This window comes from Sarcophilus harrisii, chromosome 4 (genome assembly GCF_902635505.1).
Source record: "Sarcophilus harrisii chromosome 4, mSarHar1.11, whole genome shotgun sequence".
NCBI lineage: Eukaryota > Metazoa > Chordata > Mammalia > Dasyuromorphia > Dasyuridae > Sarcophilus > Sarcophilus harrisii.
Window position 1 is genome coordinate 85,921,633 of NC_045429.1, and position 20,783 is coordinate 85,942,415.

General features: G+C 34.4%; 1 protein-coding gene across 1 annotated transcript; it reads right to left on the reverse strand.

Annotated features, from left to right (window-relative positions):
- Positions 1 to 556: 556 nt before the first annotated feature.
- On the reverse strand, positions 557 to 1,733 carry LOC116419081 (calmodulin). Its single transcript, XM_031937079.1, has one exon. The coding sequence runs from the start codon at positions 1,658 to 1,660 to the stop codon at positions 1,211 to 1,213; it is 450 nt and encodes a 149-aa protein (XP_031792939.1). The 5' UTR covers positions 1,661 to 1,733; the 3' UTR covers positions 557 to 1,210.
- Positions 1,734 to 20,783: the final 19,050 nt, after the last annotated feature.

Here is a 20,783-nt window from a genome sequence, read left to right on the forward strand (position 1 = left end):
ACACATGATGGTGGTTATCAGTACCAAACTTGAACTATATTATAAAGTAGCCATCATCAAAATTATTAGGTACTGGCTAAGAAATAGAATGGTGAATCAGTGGAATAGATTAGATACACACAAGACAATAATCAAGGTCTATAACAATCTAGTATTTGATAAATCCCTAAAGTCCAGCTTCTGGAATAAGAACTCACTTTCTGATAAAATTTGCTGGAAAAATTGGAAAATAATATGTCAGAAACTTGGCATAGACTGACATCTCATACATCATACCAAAATAAGGTCAAACGATTACATGGTTTGGGCATAAAAGATGCTATCATAAAAAAGTAGTAAAATAAAGGATAATTTACCTATCAGATCTTTGCAGAAGAGAGGAATTTATAACCAAAGGTGAACTAGAGAACATTATCAAAGGGAAAATGGACAACTTTGATTACATTTAAAAATGCACACACATGATTAAAAGAAAAATACAAAGCTGGGAAAAAATCTTTAGAGATAGTCTGATATAAAGGTATCATTTCTAAAATGTATAAAGAACTGTGCCAAATTTATTTATTTATTTTTTTAAATTGTAATTATTTTTTTTATTGGAAAACAAATATACAACTTGGAATGGATTTGAGGCAAATTGTGCCATAAGCAGATTTTTTTTTTAAATAAGTGGCTAAACAAAGTTTAAAAAGCAAGTAACAATAGAAGAAAATGTTTTCTGGTACAGGACCAGCAGTACAAAAAAATAGTGTACGAGTACCTGGATAATACACCCGTTTTGCAATAGTGCAACTTTAAGTACATATTGTTGACTGTCCATAGTCCACGCAGAGTTACAACTCCACACTTCAACAACAACATGCTGACAGCTCCTAAAGAAAACTACTTCTTTTAAAAAAAAGAAAGGCATAACCCAGATGTTCCCTCATTTGACCAACTCCATCTAAGTTTAGATGTGCAGAAGGGCTTAGATATATCCCGAGTAAGCCACATGCAACATATTTTACTTGATCAATTTTCCAAAATAAAGTTTCAGGACAATGACAGCAGATAAGGGGAAGAAAAACATGGAGGAATGAAGTCCTAATTACTACACATGCATATTCTTTTTGACAGTAGGGGGGAAAACCTTTTACAGATAAGTTACAAACAAAGAAAAGGCAAATAAACAATTTTGTACAAGAAATTTAACACATTCTGTACAATGTCTTCACTTTGCTGTCATCATTTGTACAAACTCTTCATAGTTTACTTGACCATCACCATCAATATCTGCTTCCCTGATCATTTCATCAACCTCTTCGTCTGTTAACTTTTCTCCAAGGTTTGTCATCACATGGCGAAGTTCTGCTGCACTAATATAACCATTGCCATCCTTGTCAAACACACGGAATGCTTCTCTAATTTCTTCTTCACTGTCTGTGTCTTTCATTTTCCTTGCCATCATAGTCAGAAATTCTGGAAAGTCAATTGTGCCATTACCATCAGCATCTACTTCATTAATCATATCCTGTAATTCAGCTTCTGTGGGGTTCTGCCCAAGTGACCTCATTACAGTTCCCAATTCCTTTGTTGTTATAGTACCATCTCCATCCTTGTCAAATAGTGAAAAGGCTTCTTTGAATTCTGCAATCTGCTCTTCTGTCAGCTGATCAGCCATGCTGTTAGCGTTACTAGCGCCCGAGTTCCTATCAAACAACCTCCACACTCGGTGGCTGCGCTCGGACTCACTGTGCCAAATTTATAAGAACACAAGTAATTTCCCAATTAATAAATGGTCAAAGTATAGGAACAGATAATTTTCAGATGAAGAAATCAGTCATTTATAGTTATATGAAAAAATGTTCTAAATCATTATTGATTAAAAAAATGAAAATTAAAACAAAAGTGAGATACATCTTGGACCGCTCACATTGACTAAGATGACAGAAAAAGATGATAAATGTTGAAGGAGATATGTGAAAACTGGGACACTAAAGCATTTTTGCTGGAGTTGTAAAATGATCCAACTATTCTGGAGAACAATTTGGAATTTAGCTTAAGGAGTTATCAAACTATGCATGCCCTTTGACCTAGCAATGCCATTACTGGTTCTACATTCCAAGGAAATCATAAAAGAGGGAAAGGGACCTATATATGCAAATGTTTGTAGCAATTCTTTTTGTGGAAGAAAAGAATTGGAAAATTAGTAGAGGCCCATCAATTAGGGAATGGCTGAATGAGTTGTGGTATATGAAGGTAATGGAATATTATTGTTTCATAAAAAATGATAATTGAAATGATTTTAGAAAGTCTTGAAAAGATGTGCATGAACTGATGCTGAGTGAAACAAGTAGAACCAGGAATATATTGTAAATAATAACAGAAAGAATGTACAATGATCAACTATGAAAGGCTTGGTTTTTCTCAGTAGTCAGTGATCCAAAGCAATTGAATAATTGGAAAGTATGGGCTAGCTTCTTGGAGGGCTTCAGGCTTAAGCAGAGCCAGGATTAATTAAAGTCCTTGGTCTTTAGGGGGAGAAGTGAAGGAGGCAGACAAACTGTCACAAGGCTTGCCAACAATCTCTCCTGGTTCCTTGAGTCCTGAGTCCAATCTCTCCTCCTCATCCTGCAGTTAAGTGACTCTCTCGCCCCTCTCTCTCTGCCCTCCAATCCTTCTTGCCTATGATTATCTTAGCACCAAACATTCAGCAAGCACCAACCATGAGAAGAGTCATTTATCCAAACATATCCTAATAGAGTCATTGTCTCTAATCGAATAGGTAATTAGTGTTAAGTTTGGTTGTCTGGTTCAAGCATATCTTTTTGGAATTTCGCCCCTCTACATCTCTTGCTTTCTTTTGTTTCAGAACACAGTTGGTCACCCCCCCCCCCTTTGACTCCTCAGGGAATGAGGTGAAAACACCAAAAAGGAGGTGATCAGCACTCCCTCCCCCCGACTTCTGAGGAAGGGAAGTGAAAGCACTAAAAAAGAGGTGATCACGCCACGCCACCCCTGACTTCTCAGGAAGAGATATGAAAAGCACCAAAGGAAAGTGGGGATTGCTAGCAGGTCTCTGGGCTGACAGATCTTATTAGAAACAGGTATGCACAAATCCATTATTGTGGGAGGTATTACACAAGCACATAGCAATAAAGCACAGGCTAGCAATGATGACTCTCCCCACAGCTGGTGCAGGCTCAATGTGCTGTAGCAAATATGAATTGTACATGCAAGTAATGATATAATAAACAATATGAATCTACATGGTGTTGTAAAAGATTTCCAGAAGTCCTAGAAGGAGGGTATGTAAATAACAATCCATATGCCTCCTTCAGCAAAACCAATATATTGTCCATTACTTCATATGTCTGAGAATCTAATGATCCCTGCAAGCTTTTGAAGTCCTGCAACAGTCTTTTTATGTGTTAGGGAATCCAATGATTCCTGCAGATTTTGAAATCTTGCAACAGTCTTTTCATGTCTCAGAGAATCCAATGATTCCTGAGGGTTTTGCAGTGCTACAACAGTCTCATTAACAATTTTTGATGTCCATGAATCAATTGCCATAACTACCATGCTCTTTCAGTGGTGGGCACAATCAGTGATAGAACCACCCAATGTTTCTTGGGTCTTCTCTGTTTCAAGGGTCTGCTCTGTCTTTCTCTGAGAGACAAGGAAGACATGGCTCATTGGCACTCAACTGATTCCTTCTCCATCTGTAGAGATCCAAGCAAACCCTCTTCCACAAGCAGTTAATCTGGTCCCTTCCATTCACCACCCTCTGGATCCTTACACATCACCTGGCGATTATCTAAAGATAGTGAAACTGCTCTCACTGGACACTGCCCTTCCAGTGGGTTATAAAACCTGTCCGCCAGAGCCACTGCATCTTTGTCAAAAATCAAGAAGTTAATTGTATAAAGAGCTAAATTTAGAAGTTCTCTAGGGTTACTCATGATTCCCCCTTTCTTTTGTTTTTGGAGAAGTGTTCTGATGTTCTCTGTTTCTCCTCTCTACTATTGCCTGTCCTTGAGGATTAAAGGGTATGCTAGTGGTATGTAAAATCTTATATTGTGCACAAAAGTGTGCAAAATGTTTAAAAATATATGCTAGTCCATTATCTCTTTTTTATTACTTGTGGCACACCCATAATTGCAAATGCTTGTTCAAGGAATTCAGTGACCACTCAGGCTATCTATTTTGCTGCTGGTGTTGTAAAAGTAAATCCTGAAAAGGTGTCTACTACAACATGGATAAAAGACAGATGACTAAAAGATTTATAATGGATCACATCAATTTGCCAAATTTCATTGGATGTCAAACCATGACAGTTCTTCCCTGGAGGGAGCTTAGTAGTGTGGAAAGGAAGGCAAGCTGTACAGGCTTTTACTATGTTTCTGGCTTCTTCTCTTATTATCCCAAATTGCAAATGTAAAGCTTCAGCAGGCTGAAGATATTTAGAATTAGATTCTTGGGCTGCCTGAAATAAAGTAGTATTGGCCAATGTAGTTAGAAGGCTATCTGCCTTTGAATTTCCATCAAAAATAGGACCTAAAGTCCACTATGAGAATGGACATGCAAGATATAAATCTTACACTTGGTCTTTAAGTTCCTTAAAGAGCCATATATGGACTTCTGGCCAACATGGCGGAGAGGAGGCACACAGCTGTGTAAGCTCCACGTTTTCTCTCAGAATCCATCTCATGACAAGCCTCTGAATTAATGCTTGACTGAATAAAAACCCACAAATAATTACTAAGAGAAGACATCCTTGAGATTCTCCAGAAAAGGTCTGTTTTTGCTTGAGGGCAGGGATGGTTTTATATCAGGCGCAGGCTGAGGGCAGGCAGCGGGCATGGGAGGCAACTCACAGCCTAGCAGACCGGAGGAGGGTGGTGTGTGATCTTAGCCATTTGTGTGGGGAGAGTTTTGCTACAGGATTGGATACTTTGCCCTGGCAGCAAGTCAGTAGCCCAGCAGAGAAGCTAAAAACATCAGGGATGTAGAATACAACCCCAAATAGGAGGGGACTTGGCCACCCCTCCCCCACAGTGCCTCAGCCCTCTCTCAGAATCTCAGAGCGCAGGTGCAGCACATTCCTGCTAGTGCCTTGCTGCTGCCTCCCCCCCACCCCCAGTCTGTAGAGGAAGCTTGGTAACACCACACAGCCCCTCCCCCCAAAAGCAGATTCCATTTGGATTTTTTTTCTTTTTTTCTTTGCTAGTTTGTCTTTGATTCTTCTTGGAGCTTACATAGCTATATGCCTCCTCACTGCCATCATGGCCGAAGTCCAGAAGCTTTCATCTTAAATGATCAGAGGACCTGGAATCTGATATTCCTGAAGGCAAAGGAACTTGGAATACAGCCAAAAATAAATTCTCCTTCTAAAGTGAACTTTTTTTTTCAGGGAAGAAGATGGACCCTCAATGAAACAGGTGAATTTAACTTATTTCTAATGAAAAGACCAGAGCTGAACAAAAAATTTGACCTCCAAATAGAAAACTCAAGGGAATCATAAAAAGATACAAAGAAAAGAACTTCTGAAAATTATATCTCTGTTATGGGTGTACATAGAGATTATGTGTATAATTTGATTTTACTGTAATAATATAAAAAAAAAACCTAGAGCTTGAATGTGACTATACTGGAAAAAGTGGAAAGTATAGGTAAAATGATGGAAATTACATCTCACTAGGAGGAAAGAAAACCTATTATAATTGAGAGAAGGAAGTTCTGGGGATGCACCTTGTGAGAATCTTACTCACATCAGGTTTGGCTCTAAGAAAGAATATCAGACATATTTAGTATCATAAAGAAACTTCTCTCACCTTATAGGCAAGTTGCAGGGGAAAAGAAAAAAAAAAGAAAGGAAGAGGCTAATAGAAGGAAAAGAGAAAGAGTAGAAGAAAGATAAGTGGGAGGAGTTATAAAAAGGGAGAGGTTTGAAGCAAGCAAAACTCTGGGGAGAAAGGAAAGAGGGAAATGAAAGAGAAAAGCATAATTTAGGATAAATAAGATGGCAGGAAATATATAATGAATCGTTTTATTGTTTTAACTGTAGATGTGAATGGGGTGCACTCTCCCATAGAATGGAAGCAGATAGTAGACCAGATTAAAAGCCAGAACCCTAAAATATGTTTACAAAAAAAAAAAAAAACCACATTTAAAGCAGAAGGATACATACAAAGTAAAGGTATAACAAACAACAACAACAACAACAACAACAAACAAACAAACAAACAAAAACATGATAAAAGGCTGGAGCAGAATTTATTATGATTCAGGTGAAATAAAAAAGAAAAAAAAAAAACAGGAGTAGCCATCATGATTTCAGATCAAACAAAAGCAAAAATAGAAAAAAAAATAAGAGTTCACTATTTAACAAAAACTGCTGGGAAAATTGGAAACTAGAATTGTAGAAGCTAGGCATTGAACCATACCTAACACTGTATACCAAAATAAGGCTGAAATGAGTTCCTGATGTAGACATAAAAAATTATTAACAAATTAGAAGAACATAGGAAATTCACCACTTAGATCTGTAGAGAAAGAAACTTGTGACCAAAGAAGAAATGGAGATCATTATTGATCACAGATAATTTTGATCATATTAAGTTAAAAAGTTTTTGTACAAACAAAACTAGTGCAGACAACATTAGAAAGGAAGCAGTGAACTGGGGAAACATTTTATATTCAAGGGTTGTGATAAAGGCCCTATTTCTAAATTATATAGAGAATTGACTCAAATTTATAAAAAAAAAAATAAGTTATTGTACAATTGATAAATGGTCAAAAGATATGAACAGACAATTTTCAGATAAATAAATTGAAACCATCTCTAGGGACATGAAAAGGTGCTATAAATTTATCAGATAAATGTGAATTAAGACATCTCTGAGATACCACTACACACCTAAGGTGACAGGAAAAGATAATAATGAATGTGGAGGGTATGTGAGTAAACTGGGATACTGATATATTGTTCGTGGAATTGTGAAAGGATCCAAACATTCTGGAGAACAATTTGGAATCATGCCCCAAAAGTTATCAAACTGTGCATACCTTTTGATTCAGCTGTGTTTTTACTGGCTTTATATCCCAAAGAGATCTTAAAGTAGTAAAAGGGACCCACATGTGCAAAAATGTTTGTGGCAGCCCTTTTTGTAGTATCCAGAAACTGGAAACTGAGTGGATACCCATCAGGTGAAGAATGGTTGAATAAGTTATGGTATATGAATGCTATGGGATATTATTGTTCTATAAGAAATGATTAACAGGATGATTTCAGAGAGGACTGGAGAAACTTGCATGAAGTGATGCTCAATGAAATGAGCAAAATTAGGAAATCATTGTACAGGGCAATAGCTATATTATATTATAATTCTGATGGACATGACTCTTTGCAACATTAGATGATTCAGACCAGTTCCAATGGTCTTGTGATCAAAAAGCTATCCACAGACAGAGAGAAGACTGTGGGAACTGATTGTAGTTCACTACATAGCATTCTCACTCTTTATGTTGTTGTTTGCTTACATTATACTTTCTTCATCATTTTCTTTTCTGGTTTGATTTGATTTCTCTTGTACAGCAAGATCATTGTATAAATATGTATTCGTATATTAGATTTAACATGTATTTCTACCAAGTTTAACATATATTGGACTACTTGACATTTAGGGATAGGGGATGTGGGAAAACGTGTGGGAAAACTGGAATACAAAGTTTTGCAAGAGCTAGTGTTGCAGAATTATCTATGCATATGTTTTGAAAAATAAAAATCTTTATTAAAAATTAAACAATTAAAATAAATAAATGAGGTAAAATATAAGTAGATGGAAGCATAAATTTGTAGAAGGATCAATATATTTGCATATTTTTGTCTAACTGTTTGAATGGTAGGTTCTATTGGTTAGTCTGTATGGGGCATACTATGAGGAAGACACATTAACATTTTAAAAGACCTGCTATGTTTTTGTGGTGTCAAAGATTTGGAAAATGGGTAGGTGACCATCACTTGGGGGAATGGCTGAATAAATTATGGTATATGAAAGTAACAAAATATTATTGTTCTATAAAAATGATTAACAGGCTGATTTTAGAAAAGCCTGGAAAGATTTAAAAAAAACTTATTTGGAGTGAAGCAAGGAGAACCAGCAACACATTGCACACAGTAACAAGATTGTGTAATAATTAATTGTGAAAGACTTGATTCTTCTGAGCAATTCAGTGATCCAAGACAATCTCAATAAACTTTGGATAGAAAAAAATCCACATCCAAAGAGAGAAGTATGAAGTTGGAATGTGGATCAATGCAAATGTTCACATTTTTTTTCCATCTTTTTTTCCCCTTTCTTGTGATTTTCTCCTTTTGTTTTGATTTTTCTCTCCCAATATAACCCATAGGGAAATATGTAAAAAAAATGAATATAAATGTGTAACCTAAATATAAAATCTTCTGTAAAACATTTTAAAAATATATGTACAATTCTTTCAATGATCCTAAAATTCACTCTGAAACAATGACCTGTATTTTTAGCATCAATATATTTCAGGTGATATTATATGATTGCTTCTTATGGAAGACTAGTGGGTTTTTTTTGGCTTTTTTAATATAGTGAGTTTATTTATTTTTAATACACATTTAATACATATGTTGGAAGAGAAAAATCAGAGCAATAGGGAAAAAACACGGGAGAGATTAAAAAAAAAAAAGAAGTGAACATAGTATGAAGTACTGAGAAGAACCAAGTCTTTTAAAGCTGATCATTGTGCAATCTTACTATTATTGTTTACACTATATCCTTGTTTCTGCTTGTTTTGCTCAGCATCAGTTCATATAAATCTTTCTCAGCCTTTTGAAAATGAGTTTATTAATTATTTTTATAGAATAATAATATTGTATTACCTTCATGTGCCATAACTTGTTGTCATTCTCCAATTGATGGGCAACTACTCATTTTCTAATTCTTTGTTATCACAAAGAGAGATGCTACAAACATTTTTGCACATGTGGGTCCTTTTCCCTCATTTATGATTTTCTTGGGATACAGAATTTAAATGGCACTGCTGGAGCAAAGGGTATACACAGTTTGATAGCCCTTTGGGCATAGTTCTAGATTGCTCTAAAGAAGGGTTGGATCATATCAGAACTCCACTGGGACATTAGTGTCCCAATTTTCCCATATTCCCTCCAACATTTACCATTATCTTTTCCTTTCATATTAGTTAATCTAAGAGGTTGTTTTAAATTGTTGTTTTAATTCACATTTTTCTAATCAATAGTGATTTAGAGCATATTTTCATATAACTATAAATTGCTTTAATTTCATCATCTGGAAAAAGCCTGTTCATATCCTTGACAATTTATCAATTGGAGAATGACTTGAATACCACAGTTTTTGAATATTTAAATGTGAGAGTCACCAAAATGACAATGGAGAAGTACATGATAGATGTACATTGATTGAAACTTGTCCAAATTTTTTTAAGCAGAAGTGGTCTTTTGTTTGTCAGCAGAGAAATATGGCTTTAAAAAAGCATTTCAGGAATAAAATGAGAACAGGAAATAATTTACGGGCAACTTTTGTGCCTTGCTCATATTTACAATGTCAATGTCAACAGACCTATGAGAACCTCTCCTACCCCAAGGATGTTAAGTATCTCTTCTGTGAAGAATTTACTGCAATCAATAAATATTTAAGTCCCTACTATGATTCAGGCATTATTGGGGATTATATGGAAATCTTAATAAAAATAAATTTAGGGATTTGCCCTAGAGGAGTTTGCAGTCTAATATAAGAAGGAAACATACAAAAAAAGATTATATAAACAGTATTAGAATATATGAGCACAATTTACACAGTATGAAAATATTTGAATATGTTTTGATATGTTCTTCTGTAAGGATATCTAAATCAACACTATTGCAAATCAATTTATTGAAATATCTTATATAATCACTAGGAAATTTTGAATATTGTGTGTATTTGTGTTTTACCTCTCCCCACTACTAAATATCAGGGACTTGAAAACTGTTACAGGTAAATTAGGGAAGGGCTCAGAAAATAATTCCAAGTATATAAAAGTTGTCTGTCTTATGACACAGAATAGTTACTGTCCAAGCAATCTTTAAGTCTTTCAACACCTTGAAATACAATCCACTGCATGATATAATTCCCTGGGACAAACACAACATCAGGAAACACATGCAGATACATAGAGCAAACTTCCCAGGAAATCAGACTTCTGAGACCTGTTAGTGTTCTGCCACAGAGAAGTAACCTGTGTCTTTCTTTCATTATCCCCAAACAATGCTGTCAGCTCAGTTGGAAGAAACATCAGTTCAAAAACATGAGCTACACTTTCTTATATAACTGGCTAAATTTCAGCTTCAGGGGGTAAGAGAGGCTCATATCATTGTTAAAGATATTATTGCCAGCTTCTTTCTTATCCCATATGTCAATTGCTCATATTTTATGACTATTGTAATAATTGAACTCTAAGTTTTGTGCAGGAAGGAAAGGAGAAAAGAAAGTAATAAATGAAGGAAAGCAGGGAGAGAGGAAGAAAGACAGGCAATAAAGAAGGAAGGGAGAAAAGAAAGGATGGCAGGAAGGAAAGCTGGAAGGATGAAAGGATCGAAGAAAGGCAAGCATTTCAATGGAAACTGAAGGAAAGTGAAAAGATATAAAAATGACTTGAAAAGGCCAGAATAATAAAAATAATTTCTTATTATATTTTATCTTTCCATCAAGGAAGATTACAATTCTGAGGTCAGGGAATCAGTTGATCGAGTGATCTATATATCTATGTACATTTTGCTAAATATATATATGTGTGTGTATGTATATAAATATAAACATGCATAGATAGATAGAAAGATAGATAAAATAGATAGATGGCAATAGGCTGAAGGGCACTATATTTAAGCTAAGGGGAGGGTAAAACAGTCTAAACCCTAGTATTCAAATGAAAAGGAAAAAGAGAGTCAATGCCTGAGCTCTGAAGAGATGTGAAGTAAAAGAATAATGAAGCTTCCTGTAAAAGTTGGTTCCTTATTTCTAGTCATATGAAAAGATGCTCCAAGTCATTATTAATCAGAGAAATGCAAATTAAGACAACTCTATGATACCACTACACACCTATCGGATTGGCTAAGATGACAGGAAAAAATAATGATGATTGTTGGAGGGGATGCGGGAAAACTGGGACATTGATGCATTGTTGGTGGAGTTGTGAACGAATCCAACCATTTTGGAGAGTAGTTTGGAACTATGCTCAAAAAGTTATCAAACTGTGCATACCCTTTGATCCAGCAGTGTTACTACTGGGATTATATCCCAAAGAGATTATAAAGAAGGGAAAGGGACCTGTATGTGCACGAATGTTTGTGGCAGCCCTTTTTGTAGTGGCTAAAAACTGGAAACTGAATGGATGTCCATCAGTTGGAGAATGGCTGAATAAATTGTGGTATATGAATATTATGGAATATTACTGTTCTGTAAGAAATGACCAACAGGATGATTTCAGAAAGGCCTGGAGAGACTTACACGAACTGATGCTGAGTGAAATGAGCAGGACCAGGAGATCATTATATACTTCAACAACAATACTATATGATGACCAGTTCTGATGGACCAGGCCATCCTCAGCAACGAGATCAACCAAATCATTTCTAATGGAGCAGTAATGAACTGAACTAGCTATGCCCAGAAAAAGAACTCTGGGAGATGACTAAAAACCATTACATTGAATTCCCAATCCCTATATTTATGCACACCTGCATTTTTGATTTCCTTCACAAGCTAATTGTACAATATTTCAGAGTCTGATTCTTTTTGTACAGCAAAATAACGTTTTGGTCATGTATACTTATTGTGTATCTAATTTATATTTTAATATATTTAACATCTACTGGTCATCCTGCCATCTAGGGGAGGGGGTGGGGGGGTAAGAGGTGAAAAATTGGAACAAGAGGTTTGGCAATTGTTAATGCTGTAAAATTACCCATGTATATATCATGTAAATAAAAGGCTATTAAATAAAAAAAAAAAGAAAGAAAAAAAGCTAAAAAAAAAAAAAAAAAAAACAAAAAAAAAAACAGTTGGTTCCTGAGGCTTAGAATCTTAGGAGAATCAATCAAGTTTGGGATACTGACTATGAACAGGGTGAAAGCAGACAGAAGGAACTTGTTTTGTCTAGAAACAAGAGATCTTAGGAAAAGCTCAATCTTAGGCTGGGAGTGCAAAGAGATGTATTAGAAAGCCAAAAGGATTGTTTGATTGGAAGAAAAAAAATCAAAACTCAGAATTTCTTGGACTTCAACAACCATACAGAGACTTTAATGGCTAAATAACTTCTTAGACATCTCTTAAGCTAGGCATACATGGATTTTGTAACTACTCTTTATCTTTCTAATTTTGTATACTCGGTATCCTTAGACCTGAAACAAAACAGGATTTCTGCACTTACTTTCCCTGAGAATACTTTTTGGGTTATGGGCTACATTTTGGGTTATGATAATAAAGACATTAATGAACTGAAGTCAATATATACATTTACACACACACACACACACACACAGATTCAAGTATGTAGTCAACTTTTATTATAAAGTTTCTGCATGAAATTAGAAAAAAAAATTAACTGTTATCATAGAAATATCCTAAAATTTCCTCACACAAGTTAGTCTAGATTTTCCATAAAAGATATGGATATCATCCTGGAGACTCAATTTAGTCAGGAAATGAAATTCTTGGGTTGTTAACATCACTTTCTGGCCACCAGAGTACAAAGCAATCATGAGGAATATCAACAAAACTTGTTTTTGTAAGATGAATCATAATGAACAGTCAAATATGGAAGCTTCAGTCATCTAGATTAACTAGGTGCTCAATGTCTATCAGTGTTGATATCCTTAACACAATAGTGAAGTAAATTTCTCTTTATTAACTTTTATATAACTTATAAATGCTTCATTTTATCCTAGTATTAAATCTAAGTTTCTAAGGGGCTGTCTCTAAACAAAGTGCTAGGTGTGTTTATATGTAAAACTAGCTGCAATGTGTAAGGAAAACGTTATAAGCCTCACTGAAATGATGAGGTTTATCTTTGTACATATAATACAGATCAAATCTGAAGGGAAAACTGCTCTACACATTGGACACAAGAAAAGGTATAGTTATTTCTAAGGAAAATATATATTTAGTACACCATGAAAAAATAACAATTTGATTACCAAGTGTGAAGTATTAGTTTAAATTAATTTGCTTTGTAAACTGTTGGGTGAAAAATTTCTGTAAGATAATTATTCTGTAGCTTAAAGTAGCCTGCCTGCAGTACTGCCAAATAGGTGTTTTGTCTTGCTGCATCACCCCCAGGCAGCACAGATGCATCATTGAATTGATTATATCTCATGTACATTAGTCTGTAGACAGAGAATGATCCAGGCTGCATCCCATTTCAGTTCCTTGGCAAGAATGGGCAAGTTTTACTGTGGATTATGCTCTTTGAGATTTTTGCTATAAGCTTTTATTGTTGTTTCTCTGTTTGTTGCTTTGCTTGTTTTAATATCCTGGAGGAGTAGGCATTAAGTTAATTCATTAGAGATTGTTTCTTCTTTCAAGATGCATTTTTTTTAAAAAATGGCCAATACCCAATGCAATGGCATTGTTTGGGACTTCAAATTTTCTCTATAAATATTTTTAAAATGTGTTCCCATTTTAAATGCAAAATTACCGCTTTAAATGACAGATAAGTAACACAACATACAGATGAGTAAAAATGCCAGTTATTTTAGAATGACTGTGAAATATCATAATATGATCACAGTAATTTACACATCATCATATTAATTTTTTTCTTTACATTGCATATTAATATTTTTGAGTATACCATGCTTCAATCTCATGCATTTTTACAGTAATATATTATCAATTCCATTGTCCAAACAAAATAAAATAATAAAGCATACAGAATGAAAATGGCATTTATTAGATTTTTTCAACTTTACTGTAACATCATTATAAATTTTACATTTCCAATTAAAACAATATTTATTTTGTTTTTTACTTTATTTTAGTAAAAGGCTTTGCATTCATGAGTTCTATTAAGAACAAACATGATGTACTAATTGGAAGATTTTAAACAAAACTAATTATCTCCAAGGGCATGATTGCAGAGGGCTGAAACTCTTGAGTCATTGCACTGAGGTTGGTTCAAGCAATTAGGGCTAATTACCAATTGGACAATACTCTATGGGCATGTGCTTGGGGAATGGCCCTTCCCACTGTCCTGTGCTGGCTCAATAATTGATGTATACAGAGAATTGTAGGAGGGATTAGGGGGTGGAGTAAGACTTGCCAGGGTCATTCTCTGGAGGAGATAGAGGGGGATGAAGAAGGAAGGTTGCAGAGTTACTGCTTCTATCCAATTCAATCTTACCCCTAAAGACCAAGAATAAAGACTAAGGACTTTTGCTTATCCTGATTCTGGCTGATTCTAAGGTATCCAGGGTGCTAACGCGGTCATCACACAAGATAGAGAAAATTTAACTTGAATTTACAAACTTTTTATTTAAAGGCACATCTTGTGATTAAACTATCTCAGAATATTAGTCAAATTGATCATTATTAACATGTGAAGTAGAAAATAAGTTAATTTTAAGGAAATTTTAAAAAAGCAAAATACATTAGGTCAAGAGTTGCATTTCAATAAAAAAAAACTTATCAGCAATTCAATCATTAAGTTTTGGTTAAGTATCTTTATGGTCAGGAATTCTGCTAAGAATTGGCAAAAAAAAGTACTGATAATGAAGTTTTCCTGATTTATGAAGTATTTATATGCATAATTTGAATACATTGCAATTTTTTTCAGTATTGCCTATTTTTGATTTTTAAACTCTTCTTTTTTTTTTCCCTGAGGCCTTTTGGGGTTAAGTGACTTGCCCAGAGTCACATAGCTAGAAAGTATTAAGTGTCTGAGACCTGATTTGAACTCAGGTGCTCCTGACTTCAGGCTACTGCTCTATCCATTGTACCAACTAGTTGCCCCAGACATGGCTCTTTTCAACAATGAGATGATTCAGGTAAATTCCAATGATCTTATTATGAAAAGAGCCATGTGTACCCAGAGAGAAAACTATGGGAACTGAATATAGATCACAACATAGAATTTTCATTCTTTTTGTTGTTGTCTGCTTGCATTTTGTTTTCTTTCTCTTTTTTTTCTTTTTTCTTATTCAGTGTGATAATTGTGGAAAATGTAAAGAAGAATTGCACTTGTTTAACAGAGATTAATTTCATTCTAGGGGTAGGGTGGGGGAAAGGGAAGAAAAAAATTGGAACACAAGCTTTTGCAAGAATGAATTTTGACATAAGTGAATTCTTTTGAATTGTTCTTTCTGGCTGCTTTCAATATTTTCTCCTTGATGTGATAATTCTAAAATTTAGCTACAATATTCCTTAGAGTTTTCATTTTGGAGTCTCTTTCAGGAGATCATCAGTAGCTATTTTCAATGGCTATGTCCACTCTGACTCTAGGATATCAAGGCAGTTTTCCTTGATGATATCCTGAAAGATAATGTGTAGTCTCCTTTCAACATGATTTTCAGGTAGTCCAATAATTCTTGGATTATTTCTCATAGATCTATTTTTCAGGTAAGTTTTTCTAATGAGTAATTTTATATTTTCTCTTTTTTTCTTTTTTTATTCTTTTGTTTCACTGATTCTTGAAGTCTCATTGAGTCATTCACTTCTATTTGGTCAATTCTAATTTTTAGAGAATTATTTTCTTCAGTTAGCTTTTTTATCTCTTTTTGAATTTGGACAATTGAACTTTTAAATGATGTATTTTGTTCATTGGTTTTGTCTCTTTTTTCCATTTTACACATTCTGTTTTTCAATGAATTGATTTATTTTTCAAGTTTTTATAAGGCATTAAATTTTTTTTTTTCATGTATTCAAAACTATTTTCTAAGGTATTTACTATTTTTTCCCATTTCATCAAATCTATTTTGTAAGGAGTTATGTTTTCTTTTTGTTTTCATTTCACTAAATCTGTTTTAAAGGACTTGGTACAAATAATTTCTGTTTCCTTTTCCAACCTCTCCTTCAAAGTTCTTATTTTGTGTCCTCATTTTTTTTCTAATTCTCTTTTAAGATCATTTTTGATATCTTCCAAGACAACCTTGTGAGATGGGGACCAACTCATATCACCTTTTGGGGCCTGATCTAAGATGATTTGCCTTTATCTTCAGAGATGGAGGTCTGTTCTCTATCTCCATACAAGCTATCTCTATAATCAGAGTTCTTTTTTGTTTTTTGCTCATTTTTAAAGGTTAAGGTCTGCTATTAGGGAAAAGGGGATACTGACCAACCTTCCTCTACAGGTGACAGCCACTTTAGGCTACCCTGCATCGGGCCACTGACTTCCTTCTGGTGCTGGGTGGGTGTGGCCAAGTCCCATGTTATTCAGCAATTAAGAAAGTCACTATTTGCCTTCTGTATTTGCATTGGGTGTTTCACAGATAATCTTCTGATCCACCGGCTTCTAACCAGGAAAGAATAGCCAATGATGCTTTATTTATTTATTTTTTTAATTTAATAGCCTTTTATTTACAGGATATATACATGGGTAACTTTACAGCATTAACAATTGCCAAACCTCTTGTTCCAATTTTTCACCTCTTACCCCCCACCCCCTCCCCTAAATGGCAGGATGACCAGTAGATGTTAAATATATTAAAATATAACTTAGATACACAATAAGTATACATGACCAAAACATTATTTTGCTGTACAAAAAGAATCAGACTCTGAATTATTGTACAATTAGCTTGTGAAGGAAATCAAAGATGCAGGTGTGCATAAATATAGGGACTGGGAATTCAATGTAATGGTTTTTAGTCATCTCCCAGAGTTCTTTCTCTGGGTATAGCTAGTTCAGTTCATTACTGCTCCATTAGAAATGATTTGGTTGATCTCGTTGCTGAGGATGGCCTGATCCATCAGAACTGGTCATCATCTAGTATTGTTGTTGAAGTATATAATGATCTCCTGGTCCTGCTCATTTCACTCAGCATCAGTTCGTGTAAGTCTCTCCAGGCCTTTCTGAAATCATCCTGTTGGTCATTTCTTACAGAACAGTAATATTCCATAATTTTCATATACCACAATTTATTCAGCCATTCTCCAACTGATGGACATCCATTCAGTTTCCAGTTTCTAGCCACTACAAAAAGGGCTGCCACAAACATTCGTGCACATACAGGTCCCTTTCCCTTCTTTATAATCTCTTTGGGATATAATCCCAGTAGTAACACTGCTGGATCAAAGGGTATGCACAGTTTGATAACTTTTTGAGCATAGTTCCAAACTACTCTCCAAAATGGTTGGATTCGTTCACAACTCCACCAACAATGCATCAATGTCCCAGTTTTCCCGCATCCCCTCCAACAATCATCATTATTTTTTCCTGTCATCTTAGCCAATCTGACAGGTGTGTAGTGGTATCTTAGAGTTGTCTTAATTTGCATTTCTCTGATTAATAATGACTTGGAGCATCTTTTCATATGACTAGAAATAGTTTCAATTTCTTCATCTGAGAATTGTCTGTTCATATCCTTTGACCATTTTTCAATTGGAGAATGGCTTGATTTTTTATAAATTAGAGTTAATTCTCTATATATTTTGGAAATGAGGCCTTTATCAGAACCTTTGACTGTAAAAATATTTTCCCAGTTTATTGCTTCCCTTCTAATCTTGTCTGCATTAGTTTTGTTTGTACAAAAACTTTTCAGTTTGGTATAATCGAAATTTTCTATTTTGTGATCAGTAATGATCTCTAGTTCTGCTTTGGTCATAAAGACCTTCCCCTTCCACAGGTCTGAGAGGTAAACTATCCTATGTTCCTCTAATTTATTAATAATTTCATTCTTTATGCCTAGGTCATGAACCCATTTTGACCTTATCTTGGTGTACGGCGTTAAGTATGGATCAATGCCTAGTTTCTGCCATATTAGTTTCCAATTTTCCCAGCAATTTTTATCAAACAGTAAGTTCTTATCCCAAAAGCTGGGATCTTTGGGTTTGTCAAAGACTAGGTTGCTATATTTGTTGACTGTTTTATCCCTTGAACCTAATCTATTCCACTGATCAACTAATCTATTCCTTAGCCAATACCAAATAGTTTTGGTAACTGCTGCTCTATAATATAATTTTAGATCTGGTACAGCTAAGCCACCATCATTTGATTTTTTTTTCATTAATTCCCTTGAAATTCTTGACCTTTTGTTTTTCCATATGAACTTTGTTGTTATTTTTTCTAGGTCATTAAAATAGTTTTTTGGGAGTCTGATTGGTATAGCGCTAAATAAATAGATTAGTTTAGGTAATATTGTCATCTTTATTATATTTGCTCGCCCTATCCAAGAGCATTTAATATTTTTCCAATTGGTTAGATCAGACTTAATTTGTGTGAAAAGTGGTCTGTAATTTTGCTCATAAAGTTTCTGATTTTCCCTTGGCAGATAGATTCCTAAATATTTTATATTATCAGTAGTTACTTTAAATGGAATTTCTCTTTGTAACTCTGACTGTTGGATTTTGTTAGTGATATATAAGAATGCTGATGACTTATGTGGGTTTATTTTATAACCAGCAACTTTGCTAAAGTTGTGGATTATTTCTAATAACTTTTTAGCAGAATCTCTGGGGTTCTCTAAGTATACCATCATGTCATCGGCAAAGAGTGATAATTTGGCTTCCTCATTGCCTATTCTTATTCCTTTAATCTCTTTCTCAGCTCTTATTGCTATAGCTAGCGTTTCTAATACAATATTAAATAGTAACGGTGATAGTGGGCAACCTTGTTTCACTCCAGATCTTATTGGGAATGGTTGCAGTTTGTCTCCATTACATATGATGCTTACTGATGGTTTTAAATAGATGCTGCTGATTATTTTAAGGAAAAGTCCATTTATTCCTATACTCTCAAGTGTTTTTAATAGGAATGGATGTTGGATTTTATCAAATGCTTTTTCTGCATCTATTGAGATGATCATATGGTTTTTGTTAATTTGGTTATTAACATGGCCAATTATATTGATAGTTTTCCTAATATTGAACCAGCCCTGCATTCCTGGTATAAATCCTACTTGATCATAGTGTATTATCTTGGAGATGATTTTCTGTAGTCTTTTTGCTAATATCTTATTTAAGATTTTAGCATCAATATTCATTAGGGAGATTGGTCTATAATTTTCTTTCTCTGTTTTCAGCCTACCTGGTTTAGGTATCAGTACCATGTCTGTGTCATAGAAGGAATTTGGTAGGACTCCTTCATTCCCTATTTTATCAAATAATTTATATAGCATTGGGGCCAATTGTTCTTTAAATGTTTGGTAAAATTCACATGTAAATCCATCTGGTCCTGGGGATTTTTTCTTAGGGAGTTGTTTAATTGCCTGTTCTATTTCTTTTTCTGAAATGGGACTATTCAAGCAATTTACTTCCTCCTCTGTTAGTCTGGGAAGTCTATATTTTTGGAGGTAGTCATCCATTTCACTTAGGTTATCAAATTTATTGGCATAAAGTTGAGCAAAATAACTCCTTATTATTTCTCTAATTTCCTCTTCATTGGTGGAAAGTTCTCCCTTTTCATTTTTAAGACTACTAATTTCATTTTCCTCCCTCCTTTTTCTAATCAGATTTACCAAAGGCTTATCTATTTTATTGGCTTTTTCATAGAACCAACTCTTAGTTTTATTAATTAGTTCAATAGTTTTTTTACTTTCAATATTTTTAATTTCTCCTTTTAATTTTAGAATTTCCAATTTAGTATTTGATTGGGGGTTTTTAATTTGGTCTTTTTTTAGTTTTTTTAGTTGCAAGCCCAATTCATTAATCTTTTCTTTCTCTGTTTTATTCAAGTAAGCCTCTAAGGATATAAAATTCCCTCTTATTACCGCTTTGGCTGCATCCCACAAATTTTGGTATGATGTCTCATCATTGTCATTATCTTGAGTGAAATTATTAATTGTATCTATAATTTGCTGCTTCACCCAATCATTCTTTAAGATGAGATTGTTTAGTTTCCAATTACTTTTTGGTCTATTTCCCCCTAACTTTTTGTTGAATGTAGTTTTTATTGCATCATGATCTGAAAAGAAAGCATTTACTATTTCTGCTTTCTTGCATTTAATTTTGAGGTCTTTATGTCCTAATATATGGTCAATTTTTGAATAGGTTCCATGAACTGCTGAGAAGAAAGTATATTCCCTTCTATCTCCATTCAATTTTCTCCAAAGATCCAACATACCTAATTTTTCTAATATTCTATTTACTTCTTTAATTTCTTTCTTATTTGTTTTGTGGTTTGATTTGTCTAATTCTGAGAGTGCGGTTGAGATCTCCTACTATTACAGTTTTGTTGTCTATTTCTTCTTGCAACTCTCTTAACTTCTCCTTTAGGAAGTTGAGTGCCATACCACTTGGTGCATATATGTTTAATATTGATATTGCCTTCGTTGTTTATGTTACCCTTTAGCAGGATGTAGTTTCCTTCCTTATCTCTTTTAATTAGATCAATTTTTACTTTTTGCTTGATCTGAGATAAGGATGGCTACCCCTGCTTTTTTTGACTTCACCTGAAGCATAATAGATTTTGCTCCAACCTTTACATTTACTCTATATGCATCCCCTGCTTTAGATGTGTTTTTGTAAACAACATTTGTGAGGTTCTGACTTTGATCCAGTCTGCTATCTGCCTCCTCTTTATGGGGGAGTTCATCCCATTTA